General features: G+C 38.9%; 1 protein-coding gene and 1 long non-coding RNA gene across 8 annotated transcripts in view; one reads left to right on the plus strand and one right to left on the minus strand.

Annotated features, from left to right (window-relative positions):
- The window catches only part of MAGED1 (MAGE family member D1), a 96,337-nt gene extending 95,519 nt beyond the window's left edge, over positions 1 to 818 (plus strand). For 5 of the 6 annotated variants that reach the window (XM_074323382.1, XM_074323383.1, XM_019719319.2 and 2 more), the window contains 2 exons: positions 20 to 405; positions 609 to 818. In XM_074323382.1, coding sequence (XP_074179483.1) covers positions 20 to 397 — 378 coding nt within the window. In that variant the 3' untranslated portion in view covers positions 398 to 405; positions 609 to 818. The remainder of the gene's footprint in view (positions 1 to 19; positions 406 to 608) is intronic. The other variant, XM_074323384.1, reaches the window with a different exon arrangement.
- Positions 819 to 1,824: 1,006 nt separating this feature from the next.
- LOC141569613 (uncharacterized) overlaps positions 1,825 to 14,252 on the minus strand; it is a 100,768-nt gene continuing 88,340 nt past the window's right edge. Inside the window, exons 2-3 of one of the 2 annotated variants that reach the window (XR_012493302.1) lie at positions 2,241 to 2,305; positions 1,825 to 1,891 (exon numbers count right to left, since the gene is read on the minus strand). This is a non-coding gene — a long non-coding RNA (uncharacterized LOC141569613). Of the gene's footprint in view, positions 1,892 to 2,240; positions 2,340 to 14,252 lie in introns of both variants that reach the window. The other variant, XR_012493303.1, reaches the window with a different exon arrangement.

Raw genomic sequence — 14,252 nt, forward strand, 5'->3', positions numbered from 1 at the left:
TTTCTATTCCTCATCTTAGGTTCAGAAGAGAGACCCTCGCGACTGGACTGCACAGTTCATGGAGGCCGCAGATGAGGCCTTGGATGCGCTGGATGCTGCTGCAGCTGAGGCCGAGGCCCGGGCTGAGGCGAGAACCCGCATGGGGATTGGAGATGAGGCCGTATCTGGGCCCTGGAGCTGGGATGACATTGAGTTTGAGCTGCTGACCTGGGATGAGGAAGGAGATTTTGGAGATCCTTGGTCCAGAATCCCATTTACCTTCTGGGCCAGATACCACCAGAATGCCCGCTCCAGATTTCCTCAGACCTTTGCCGGCCCCATTATTGGCCCTGGTGGTACAGCCACTGCCAACTTTGCTGCCAACTTTGGTGCCATTGGTTTCTTCTGGGTTGAGTGAGATGTTGGGTAGGTATATCACTTTGGATTGGGCAGCTACAGTCATTGGGAGATGTAGGGACTATAGGAATGTTTTTATGTTCACAAGCTGGGAATCATAGGAAACCCATGGCGGGGAGATAAGAGAAGTATGGGGAAGCACTGTTTCGTATTTATATTTCTTATTATTTGACATACATCATTGATTTTAAATTTTTTTCTTATGTTTACAGATATTGCTAATCAGTTCCAATAGTCTTTCCCCTGAGTGAGGCTGAAACCTCAGATTCCTTCTAAACACAGCTATCTAGAGAGCCACAACCTGTTGACATGCAAGTGGCATGCAAGATAAATTTATTTGCTGTTCCTTGTCTATTGCTTTTTTCCCCTTGTGTGCTGTCAAGTTTTGTTATCAGAAATAAACATTGAAACTGCAAAATGAATTAGACGTGCTCCCATTGTTTTCTTAAGTTTGAGGAGAGATCAACATGTTTATATGGGAGAGATGGGGGCCTCAGTTCTAGCCTGAGGGGTGTATCAGCTTTCAATGGGTGGAAATGTGAGTAGATTGGCTAATGAGAAACAAGGAAGGAATTGATGAACATGAGTGTTAATGAGGTCCAAGAACTAATATGGTTTATTTAATAAATATCACTTAAGTGATTCATATGTGAAAGATATGCTGTTAAGTGTCCTAGAGTGACACTAAAAGCGATGACATAATGAAAAAGGGTGTAGATGGTCAGACAATTGCATTTAAGGAGACAGGAGGTAAGATTCCAGGTAAGGAGAAGGTCTAGAGAATGGATGGTTGAAGGGGAGAGAAGATAACTGTTCCTGGATATGATGTTCCTGGGACTCTAGGGTGTGGGTTGTATTTGTATTATCCATGTGGAAAGTGAAATAACTCCAGAACCGGGGCAGGAGTAGAAGCAGACAACACTATAAGCCAGGTACCAAAGTCTCCAGTATGAGAAGGAAGATCTTATACCTCTCTAGCCACATTGCCCATAAAGGGACTGGCTCACAGGCCACGCCCCTTCTCAGCTCTGGAAATGCTGCCCAGGAGCCTCTTACTCTAGAAAAACCTCACAATCCCCACCACCATAGGACCAGGGCTGCAACTCAGACAAGGTCTTATGGACAGTGAAGGCCTCACAATGATCTCTTCTCCCCTTCTGTGGGAAAAAGAGGAAACTTGCTTACAGAGCAAGAATTGAGAAAGTAATACAAAGCTCCGTGCAGAGCTAGACAGCCTTTTAGCTGTGACTGTAAACAGGCTTGAGATGCTGAGATCTTTGTTGGAAACGGCTTTCTTGCCGAGAATGAAATTAGACCTAGGCCATAACTTCCTCAGAGGCATGGTGGTACCTAAGCCTGTACGTAAGGGCAGAAGTGGGAGTTCCTGGGGTAGAAGAAAGCAAAAGCAAAGGCAATTTAGCCTTCTGGGAAGGACTCAGTAGTGGGCAGGGACGGTGTCCAGGAGTTCCTCAGGTTCTCGGGTGATGTCCACATTCTGAGAGGAGATAGCCCAGGGTTAATATAAAGAAGACAGCAGTGTGGAGCCCCAGCCCCTTCCCTGTCTGTTGTCCTCACTGCCAGGCTCCCCTCCTTCAGCCAGGCCTGGATCCTGACCTTTTCTCAGACAAGCCTGGGGGAATCTCAGCCAGAGGCCTTTTGGCAGGGGTTGCTCTAGCCCCACGTCTCTTGTGGTGCCTCCAACACTGTGGTTCCAGTATTCCTGGGTGCTGGTTATTCTACGTGATGGTGTGAAACACCCAAGGTCTGAGACACTGGTGTGGCTTTTCTGTGGAAACAGGTGCTTTCGCCATGTGCCTGCTTAGGCCATGGAGTCCCTCACCTACCTCAGGCTTCTCCCGGTGTGTGTTCACGGCCTCCACGTTCAGGTAGATGGACTCCACTTTGCAGCCTCAAAAAGAACAACCAATCCATCCATAAACCCCCTAGGAAAGCACAGGTCTTCCCTAAGATGTCATTCCCTTCCCCACCCATCACCACCCACATCCCCAGCGCCACGCTGTGTGCAGTTGTGACTGCCCTGTACTGAGGGGAATTTACACCAGCTCTGATATGTGTGGAGGAAAACAGGCCTAAGAAGCAGCCAATGGGATGACCTCCCAGCTCTTCCTCTAATAGTCTCAGCATTCTCTGAGCCTCAGTTGTTCAACTGTCAATGGGAAGGAGATAAAAGGAGCTGATCTCTGTGTCCTCCCTCAACTCTTGTGGACAGCAATCTAATCTATATAATAATGATGGAGCTCTGCAGATCCTCAGAGCTGTGTCAGATGGTGAAATGCTGGAAGAGTCCTGGGCCACTGCCTTGGGGCCATCAGTCCCAGGTAAAGTTTATTTAGAGGACAATGGTTATGGGTGTGGAAGGTCACAAGGGAGTTCTGGGGAGCCTGAAGAAGGAGGGGGATGGTATCACTGGGGCCTGGGGCTGGCAGAGGAAGCCCAATGCCTGTGAAAACTCCCTTAGTTCCATCCCTGTGGATGGCACTCTACTCCGTGCTTCAGTACACCATCCGCCATGTTCACACCCCAGAAGAGATTTGAGTCTGTCTCTTCCCTGCTCATGGAATTCAGGTGCAATTTGGACAGTTGGCAAAATCTGAATAAGGTCTTTAAATTAGGCAATAGTATATCAATGTTAGTGGTCTGATTTTGATTATTATACTGTTTCCTGTAAGAAAATGTCTTTGTTACTTAATTTCAAAATATTTTATTTTAAAATTTTATTATTTTTTATTTTTCAACATTAACAGTGTGAGAAAGAAGGAAGTTTTGCTCTCAAAGCCCCATTAACTTTTATTTGTTTTCTGTCTTTAACTTAATTTTTGTATTAAAGTATAGTTGACATATAATACTATATTAGTTCCAGTGTACAACATAGTGATAGTGATTCGATATTTATGTTCTTTATGATGTGATTGCCACACTAATTCTAGTAACCATGTCACCATGCAAAGTTATTATTATATAGTCATTACAATATTATTGACAATTTTCCCTATGCTGTACAATACATCCCCATGACTTACTGTTTTTATAACTGGAGATTTGTACCTCTTATTCCCCTTCACCTTTTTCACCCACCCTCCAACCCCCTCCCCTCTGGCAACCATCATTTTGTTCTCTGTATCTACGAGTTTGTTTCTGTTTTGTTTTTTTAGATTCTACATATAGTGAAATCATACAGAACTTGTCTTTCTGCCTGACTTATTTCATTTAACATAATACACTCTAGGTCCATCCATGTTGTGCTCTCAAATTATTTTAAAAATTGTGTGTGGGAGGGGCTAAAAAGAAACAGGGAGGATAGAACAAATATAGTAAAATGTTAACGTTGGAGAATCGAGGTTAAGCATATACAGGAATTCTTTTTACTATTGAAACTTTTTTGTAAGTCTTAAATAAGAATAAAAAGTAAAAAATAAAAATGATTTTTATTCAGATATTCACTAAAGTTCACTGACCCAATATCTACACACACTTGTTAGCATTGCAGCCTTTGGAAAAGGACACTCTGTAACATAATACAGTTATTCTTCATACAAATGAAAGTACATTCACTCTTCTCCAAAGAGAAAAATCTTAGTCTCATAACTTGTTGCATTCAGATCCAAGTCCAGGGATAATGGTTCATCCTAATTAACGGAATTTTGAATGAGGACATTTGGGGAAATAGACACAAAACATATTTAGGGATATTGTATATGGACTTCTTGAGATTGGTCAGGAGCATAAGACTACTAGTATTAGATATGAATGCTCACCAATAGGCTCTCAGTAATCAAGTGGCAATATGACCCACTCAGTGGAGGTCAATAAGCTTCTTTTCTCAGCGACTCCTGTGCTTGCTCAGTAGGCACCTATATAAAGTGGCCATGGTGGCATGAACAGAGGCTATGCATGGCCTCAGCAGCATGGTTTCCCTTCGCAAAGGCTGATGTGACCACCCCCACTGCTGAATGCCCAATTTCCCAGCACTATACTGAGTTCCTGATACATACCAATCTCAAGGGGACCAACCAAGAATCTGGAGGACAGTTAATTAATTTGGACCCATTATATCATGGAGGAGTTAGTTGGTTTTATGATTTTTCTGGCATAAATGTGTATTCTAGACATGGATTTGCCTTCCCTGACTGTAGTACTTCTGTCAGCACCATCATCTGTAATCTTACAGAATGCCTCATTCACAGTTGTAAAATTCTATGCAGCATCACTTCTCATCAAGGGACTTGTTTTTAAACTAAAACAGTGTGGTGACTGGCTTATGCCCATGGAATTCGCTGGTTTTATCATGCACTCCATCACTCAGAAAAGAAAAGTCCTTATGCAATGGAAAAAATGACTGTACAGAAGACAGCTATGACACCAGTTCACAGACAACACGTGTTTCAGAGGTGCTGTCTTACAATATATGGTATATGTTCTGAACTAATAACCAATATACATGATGGCATCTAGTCAACAACCAGAATTCCTAGGCCTAAGAACAAAAGGATGGAAGTTAGAGTTATCCCTAAAGACTTATTCACAAAATGGTTGTTTCTGATCCCTGCAAATCTGGGCTATACTGGTTTAAAAATTTTAGTACCCCAAAAAGTATGTTTCTCTCAGGTTACTCAACAATGATTCTGCTGATTTGAGATAGCTACCTGGCGATTTTGCAACCTTAATACCAATGGGAAAATAGGCACAAATGGGGCTTTTGTGCTGGTTAAATGAGTTCAATTTTCAAGGGGAAGTAGGGTTGCTGCTACATAATGGGGGCAGAAAGGAGTGTGTCTGTAGACGTGAACATCTTCTAGGTGACTTATCGTATCCCAGAGTGGTTAAAATTATGAGATAACTACAGCAACCTCATACAGGCAAGACTACTAATCACTCAGCTCCACATAAATAAATGTTTGGATCATTCCTATCGGTGAAGAACCCATCTAATGGATATACTGACTGGATGAAAGGAAACATGACATGAAGAGTAAGAAAAGAAAGTTTATATCTAGTTGGACCTTGTTAACAGTTTTAGAAATGTAGAATTCAGTAGTTATCAATATTTTAATCTTTGCAACCGTATGCATATATTTATATATTTTATTTTATTTACTTATTTTTTAAATTTTTTTTAAATTTATTGGGGTGACAATTGTTAGTAAAATTACATAGATTTCAGGTGTACAATTCCGTATTACATCATCTATAAATCCCATTGTGTGTTCACCACCCAGAGTCAGTTCTGCTTCCATCACCATATATTTGATCCCCCTTACAATCATCTCTCACCCCACACCCCCCTTACCCTCTGGTAACCATTAAACTATTGTCTGTGTCTATGAGTTTCTGTTTCTCATTTGTTTGTCTTGTTCTTTTGTTGTTTTTGGTTTATATACCACAAATCAGTGAAATCACATGGTTCTCTACTTTTTCTGTCTGACTTATTTCTCTCAGCATTACACTCTTAAGACCCATCCATGTTGTCACAAATGTTCCTATATCATCTTTTCTTACCGCCGAATAGTATTCCATTGTGTATATATACCACAACTTCTTCATCCATTCATCTATCGAAGGACATTGTGGTTGTTTCCATGTCTTGGCCACCATAAACAAAGCTGCAATGAACATTGGGCACACGTGTCTTTATCTATATATGTTTTCAGATTTTTTGGGTAGATACCCAGGAGAGGGATTGCTGGGTCATATGGCAATTCTATTCGTAATATTTTGAGGAACCTCCACAATGCCATCCATAACGGCTGCACCAGTCTGCATTCCCACCAACAGTGTATGAGGGTTCCTTTATCTCCACAGCCTCTCCAACACTTGTTACTATTTGTCTTGTTGATGACAGCCATTCTGACTGGGGTGAGGTGATATCTCATTGTGGTTTTGATTTGCATTTCTCTAATGATTAGTGATGTTGAGCATTTTTTGATATGTCTATTTGCCATTTGTATGTCCTCTTTGGAGAAATGTCTCTTCAAGTCCTCTGCCCATTTTTCAATTCGGTTGTTTGGTTTTTTTGTTGTTGAGTTGCATGAGTTCCTTGTATATTCTGGATTAGCCCCTTATCGGAGGCCCTGTTTGCAAAAATCTTCTCCCATTCAGTTGGTGGCCTCTTTGTTTGGTCAATGGTTTCTTTTGCTGTGCAGAAGCTTTTAAGTTTCATATAGTCCCATTCATTTATTTTAGCTTTTACTTCCATTGCCTTTGGAGTCAAATTCATAAAATGCTCTTTGAACCCAAGGTCCATAAGTTTAGTACCTATGTTTTCTTCTATGCAGTTTATTGTGTCAGGTCTTATGCTTAAGTCTTTGATCCATTTTGAATTAACTTTGGTACATGGTGACAAATAGCAGTCCAGTTTCATTCTTTTGCACGTGGCTATCCAATTCTCCCAGCACCATTTATTGAAGAGGCTGTCTTTCTTCCATTGTATGTTTTTAGCTTCTTTGTCAAAAATTATCTGTCCATATTTATGTGGTTTTATTTCTGGGTTCTCAATTCTATTCCATTGGTCTATGTGTCTGTTTTTCTGCCAATACCATGCTGTTTTGATTATTGTAGCCCTGTAGTACAAGCCAAAGTCAGGGAGTGTGATACCTCCATTATTGTTCTTTTTCTTAAGATTGCTTTGGCTATTCGGGTCTTTTGTGGTTCCAAACAAATCTGATGATTTTTGTTCTATTTCTTTAAAATATGCCATTGGGATTTTGATGGGGATTGCATTGAATCTGTATATTGCTTTGGGTAATATGGCCATTTTAACTATGTTGATTCTTCCAATCCATGAGCACGGAATGTCTTTCCATTTCTTTGTGTCTTCTTCAATTTCTTTCAAAAATGTCTTATAGTTTTCAGCATATAGGTCTTTCACATCCTTGGTTAAGTTTATTCCTAGGTATTTTATTCTTTTGCTGCAATTGCAAAAGGAATTGTTTTTGTATTTCTTTTTCTGAGATTTCATTGTTAGTATATAGGAAGGCAATGGACTTTTGTACGTTGATTTTGTAGCCAGCAACTTTACTGTATTCGTTGATTGTTTCTAATAGCTTTTTGGTGGAGTCTTTAGGGTTTTCTATATATAGCATCATGTCATCTGCAAAGAGTGATAATTTAACTTCTTCATTCCCAATTTAGATGCCTTTTATTTCTTTCTCTTGCCTGATTGCTCTGGCAAGGACTTCCAACACTATGTTGAAAAGCAGAGGTGATAGGGGACAGCCCTGTCGTGTTCCTGAACGTAGAGCAAAGGGCTTCAGTTTTTCACCATTAATTATGAGATTAGCTGAGGGCTTGTCATATATGGCCTTTATTATGTTAAGGTATTTTCCTTCTATACCCATTTTATTAAGTGTTTTAATCATAAATGGATGTTGTATCTTGTCAAATGCTTTTTCTGCATCAATTGATATAATCATATGATTTTTGTCCTTTATTTTGTTTATGTGATGTATCACATTGATGGATTTGCATATGTTGAACCATCCTTGTGCCCCTGGGATGAACCCCACTTGGTCGTGATGAATAATCTTTTTAATGCATTGTTGTATTCGATTTGCTAGAATTTTGTTTAGGATTTTTGCATCTGTATTCATCAGAGATATTGGTCTGTAGTTTTTTTTGTGTTGTCCTTACCAGGTTTTGGTATCAGGGTAATGTTGGCCTCATAAAATGAGTTAGGGAGTACTGTCTCTTCTTCAATTTTTTGGAAGAGTTTGAGCAGGATTGGTATTAGATCCTCTTTGAAGGTTTGGTAGAATTCACTAGTGAAGCCATCTGGTCCCGGACTTTTGCTTTTGGGAAGGTTTTGGATGACTGATTCAATTTCCTTACTGGTGATCGGTCTGTTTAGATTTTCCAGTTCTTCATGGTTCAGCCTTGGAAGGCTATATGTTTCTAAGAACTTGTCCATTTCTTCTAGGTTATTGAATTTGGTGGCATATAGTCCTTCATAGTATTCTTGGATGATCCTTTGTATTTCTGTGGTGTCCGTGATAACTTCCCCTTTTTCATTTCTGATTTTGTTTATTAGTGTCTTCTCTCTTTTTATCTTAGTGAGTCTAGCCAAGGGTTTGTCAATTTTGTTAATCTTTTCAAAGAACCAGCTCTTTGTCACATTAATTTTTTCTATTGTCTTTTTGTTCTCTATTTCATTTAGTTCTGCTCTGATTTTTATTATTTCCTTTCTTCTGCTGACCTTGGGTTTCATTTGTTCTTCTTTTTCTAGTTCTTTAAGGTGTAACATGAGGTTATTTATTTGGGATTTTTCTTGTTTCTTGAGATAGGCCTGTAATGATATAAATTTCGATCTTAAAATTGCTTTCGCATCCCAAAAATTTTGGTAGGATGTATTTTCATTGTCATTTGTTTCTATGTGTCTTTTGATCCCTCCTCTTATTTCTTCTTTGACCCGGTCATTCTTTAAAAGTATGTTGTTTAATCTCCACATAACTGTGTTTTTACCTGCTTTCTTTTTGCAGTTGATATCCAATTTCAAAGCCTTGTGATCAGAGAATATGCTTGGTATGATTTCAATCTTCTTAAATTTGCTGAGGCTAGTTTTATGTCCCAATATATGGTCTATCCTTGAGAATGTTCCATGTACACTAGAAAAGAATGTATAGTCTGATGTTTTAGGATGAAGTGCTCTATAAATGTCAATTATGTCCATTTCATCTAATGTGTCATTTAGGGCTGCTATTTCATTATTTATTTTCTGTTTGGATGATCTATCCATAGCTGTCAATGATGTATTTAAGTCCCCTAGTATAATTGTGTTTTGGTCAATTTCTCCCTTTAGTTCTGTTAGTAGTTGCTTGGTATATTTTGGTGCTCCCTGATTGGGGGCATAAATATTGATGACTGTTATGTCTTCTTGTTGTATAGTCCCTTTATCATTATTAAATATCCATCTTTGTCTCTTGTTACCTTTTTTATCCTGAAGTCTGTTTCATCTGATATCAGTATGGCTACATGTGATTTTCTCTGGATACCATTTGCTTGGAGTGTCAATTTCCACACTTTCACTTTGAGTCTGTGATCGTCCTTGTAGCTGAGATATGTCTCTTAGAGGCAACATGTTTTGGGTTTAGTTTTTAATCCATTTTGCTACTCTGTGCCTGTTTATTGGTGAGTTCAGTCCATTTCCATTTAGGGTGATTATTGATATGTGAGGATTTCCTATCATTTTATCTTTGGTTTTCTGGTAAGACTGTGTCTCCATTGTTTCTTTGCCTTTTGTTGTTGTCTATTATTTCTGTGTGATCGTATTATATTATTTTCCCCTCTGTTTTTTCTTTTACAACGTTATGTATTTCCGTTCTGGATTTTTTATTTTTTTTTTGAGGGTTTACCATTACGTTTATGTAAAAGGAAGTTTCACATTTAGAGTATTCCATTTTTTTCAGCCTGCTTTCTTTTTTCATTCCCTTGTGCTGGTTCTGACCTTTATTCTCTCCCCTTTTATGCTTTTGTTGTCACAAAGTATTCCTATTTATGCTGTTAGTTTCTGTGGTGCAGTAGCAAGCTGTCTTTTTCCTCCTTTTTTAAGTGTTCTTTTTCTTTTTTTTTTTTTTCCTTTCCTTTCCTTACCCTGTATGTTATGTTTAAGTGTATAGTGTCCTATTTGATGTAGGGATTGCCATTTCCTGCTTCTGTCTGTTCATAATACTACTCATGGTTTTGTATTCTTTGCTTTTTTTTTCCAGGTCAAATAGCTTCCTTAGTGTTTCTTGTAGTTCAGGTCATGTGTTAGAGAATTCCCTCAGCTTCTGTATGTCTGGAAAAGTCTATATTCCTTTTTCATATGTAAAGGATATCTTTGCTGAATATATTATTCTTCTCTCATTATTTTTCTCTTTCAATAGTTCGAATATTTGATTCCACTCACTCCTGGTTTTTAGAATTTCTGCTGAAAATTCTGATTATAACCTAATGGACTTTGCTTTGTAGGTTATCATCTTCTTTTCCCTGGCTGCCTTGAGGATTCTTTCTTTGTCGTTGATTTTAGACAGCTTCAATACAATGTGACTTGGAGAAGGCCTGTTGGGATTGAGGTAATTAGGTGTTCTATTTGCTTCTTGGATTCAAAGACCCATTTCTTGCCACAAGTTTGGGAAGTTCTCGTCGACTGTTTTTTTAATATACTCTCTGTTCCCTTCTCTCTTTCTTCTCCTTCTGGTATGCTCATTATTCTTATGTTGGTCTTTCTGATGGAGTCAGAAAGTTCTTTTAGAGTTCTTACATTTCTTTTAAGTCTCAAGTCTCTCTCTTCTTCCATCTGTCTCTTATCTAGATTTTTATCTTGGTGTCACTGTTTCTTTCCTCCATCTGGTCAGGTTTATTACATAAGCTGTCTATTTCATTCATTTCTTTTATTGAGTTCTTAATCTCCAGAAATTCTCTTTGGCTCCTTTTAAAATTTCAATATCTTTGGTAAAATGTTGAGTTTGTTCTTTGATTGTGTTTCTGAGTTCATTAAACTGCCTGTCTATGTTTTCTTGCATCTCATTGAGTTTTTTCACAACTGTAATCTTGAATTCTCTGTCATTTATGTCACGTATTTCTAAGTCTTTAAGTTCATTTTCTGAAGACTTTTCATTTTCTTTCTGAGCTGCCTTGCTACTTTGGTTATTCGTGGCAATTAATGAATTAGTACTTCTTTTCCTAGGCATCTACAGGAGTGGTTTCTGTAACAAGTTGATAGGTAGTAGTCTTTCTTCTGCTTTCCTGTAGGTGTTGGTGGAATGTTTTATTTTCTTTCTGACTGCAGCCTTTTATTCTCTGTTATGCTGTAATGTTATATTTTCTCTGTCTTGTTCTGACTTCTCACACAATATGGGATCTTTGGAAGGTGGGCTTCTCCTCTGTGAGCAGGTCACCTGGGTCACCTGGCACCACCTCTGTGGGGGGATATGGAGAGCTTCTGAAGTTCCAAAGCTCTTCCTGCACTAGTCAGAGCCTGTGTGTTTCAGCGGCTCTGTTTACCCCTGCAGGCCTCCGTCCATATAGGTGGGGGCAGGTTCGGGGTGGGTTGTGAGAGGTGGCTCTGAGCAATGGGGGCAACCACAAGAACAGCATCCAAGATTTCCTCTCCTTTGCCAGAAATAATTGGGTTGAGAGCCTGTGGCTGCAGGGCCGCAGCTCTCAGAACTACAAATATTCTGTTCTGATGTGACACTGATGTGACACTGCTACCAATTCCACTCCTAGCACTGGACGGTTGGGTTGGTGTGAGCCCTGTGAGCGTAAGGAGGGGTCAGCTAGGCTCTGTGTCTGGCCTTCCATCCTCTGCTTGGCAGTGAGAGCTTAAATTGCCATTTCCACCCTCATTCCCTCCATTTTTGCCATGAGGTTTCTTCCGTGAGTGTTGAGTTCAGCTGTGTTATATGCTGATCCCTCAGGCAGGACTGTGGGTCATAAGCGGAGCACTAGCAGTCCAAATTCTTCCCTCTCCTGTGACTGCGGTAGCTCCGGAAAGCAGGGAGCTCGGAGTTCTGAGCTCTGGTCCATGTACGACCCTTGTCTGTGCACTTCCCTTTCCCTTCCTCTCCCGCTTGCCCAGTTTATCCACCTTTAGATGATTTTAATTGCTTGTCTCTTAGTCTTGCCTGTGTGCTGCACAGGGAGTCCTTTGTGAAATTATAGCTGTTCAATTGGGTGTAAATTCCAGAGATTTCAAGAGGCTCACCTCATGCCGCCATTTCTATGACATAATAATGCAAGTTTCCTGTAAAGTTAAACATACATTTGCTATATAACTGAGCAATTACTCTTCTCGGTATTTACCCTTCACAAATAAATTTATGTAAACAGAACCCTGTATACAAATGTTTCTACCTTCTCTATTCAAAATCCGGAAACCAACCAAATGTATTTCAATAGGTAAGTTGGTTAAAAATCTTGGGTACAGCCAATAAATAGGACATACTTTGGCAATAAAAAGAAATGAACTATTGATAGATGTGATAATTAGGATGAATCTCAAAAGCATGCTTACTCAAAGAAGGCAGTCTCAAAGAGTTACATAATACATTGTTTTTTATATGATATTCTCAAAAAGATAAAAGTGTGATGTAGAACACATAGTTATCATTGTCAGGGCAAAGGCTGGAAGAGGGTGTGACTATAAAACAACTGGGGGAGATTTTGTCTCCTCCCAAGGGTCCACTTGCCAATGACTTCAGACAGTTCTGGTTGTCACAATTAGAGGGGACTGCTGCTGGCCCCTCTTGGACAGAGGCCAGGGATGCTTCTAAGCATCCTACAATGCACAGAACAGCGTCTCCCAACACAGAGTTTTCTATCCTAATATGTCAATAGTGCCAAGGTTGAAATATCCTGCTATAAAGACAGCACAAGAGAGTTTGTGAAATGGTGAAACTATCCTGACTTTGATAGTGGTTACATAAATGAGTGCATGTGTTGAAATTCATAAGACCAAGGGAAAAATGCATTTTAACATATGATTATTTTAAAAATAAAATAAATTAAAATGTTTATGCCACCTGAGTTGTAGCCCCAAATAAAACAGATGCAAGCTATTCAACACTGGTTTAAATATATAATAGCAATAATCAGAGGGGCAAGTCAGAGAGCACAGAATGCTGTGAAGGTATGCACAATGTTCTATAGCCCCAATTCAATGTTTGTATACACAATAAACTGAGAAATATTGAGCACTAGCATACAAATTCATATCCAATGGCTTCAAACCAATAGTATCCTGAAAACCTTTTGTTTTCCAAACTTACAGAACTCTTTCAAGAACTGATATCTCCCAAGTTAAAAAGTATTTAAACAAATTTCTCTTCTCTTTTGTTTCACTTCCATTTATTTTGATAGTCTAAAAAAGTTAATTTATTCCTTTTGATTCTGAATAGAATATAGGGTATAAGCCTATTGTTGTCAAATTTATTTCTGTCAAGTTCTCTTTCTTTCTAACTAACCATGTACTAATCTATCCTTTTATTTAACAAGCGAATAGAAATATGTATCAGTGAAATTTTTTAGTGTCTCAAAAATCAGTAAAGCTTTCTTTGCTTCCATCTTTTGCCATTAACAGGAAACTGGAGAAAGCAAAAATGTTTTGTGTTTATAAAGGTAAATGACCTATTTACCCAGAGAAGATCAAACCTCAAATGACAAAAGGGAAGATAAAAGCGCCTGCTGGCTCATCCCCTGAGCTGACCCCTGTCATCTGAGACACTGACCAGGGACCTTATATGTGGTCAATGCAAGATGAGGGCCAAGAAATCATACCAACTTGTTCTGGTGATATAAAGTTGAACAGAAGCTACACCAAGGTTCAGGTGCCTGTATTTTACTATTTATAAAGTAACAAGATTCATTTGAGGCACAACTTTTAAATTTTGTTTTGTTTTGTTTTTAAATCTAAAAACAACAACAACAACAACAACAACAAAAAACTGGATCCTAGACGCTGCAGTGACCTAGTGCAGCAAGTTTGAGCATTCATCCTTTGTTGTTTTGTTGAAATATGTTTAAATTATCACATTGCTGGCTCACCTCATTTGAATGAAATTCTGTACCATACATACTAATTGTAGTAAAGTTTACCTGCCCCCCATCCAAGGGGAACAAAAACTACTCTGGAAGATAATTTTCATTGAAATTTGACCAAACTTCATTAAGTGGACTGTAACAAGATTATAAATGATATGAAAAATAACATTTTAACATTTGGCAATTAACTTAAAGAAATGGTTTGCCTATACAAATTTTTGTACTTTTTGGTATATTCTACCCTCATATGATACTCAGAATTAAAGCATAATGAACAGACTGCAACTGAGTGCTAAGGTTGCACTCATTAGTATCTTGCC

This window comes from Rhinolophus sinicus, chromosome X (genome assembly GCF_036562045.2).
Source record: "Rhinolophus sinicus isolate RSC01 chromosome X, ASM3656204v1, whole genome shotgun sequence".
NCBI classification, from domain to species: domain Eukaryota; kingdom Metazoa; phylum Chordata; class Mammalia; order Chiroptera; family Rhinolophidae; genus Rhinolophus; species Rhinolophus sinicus.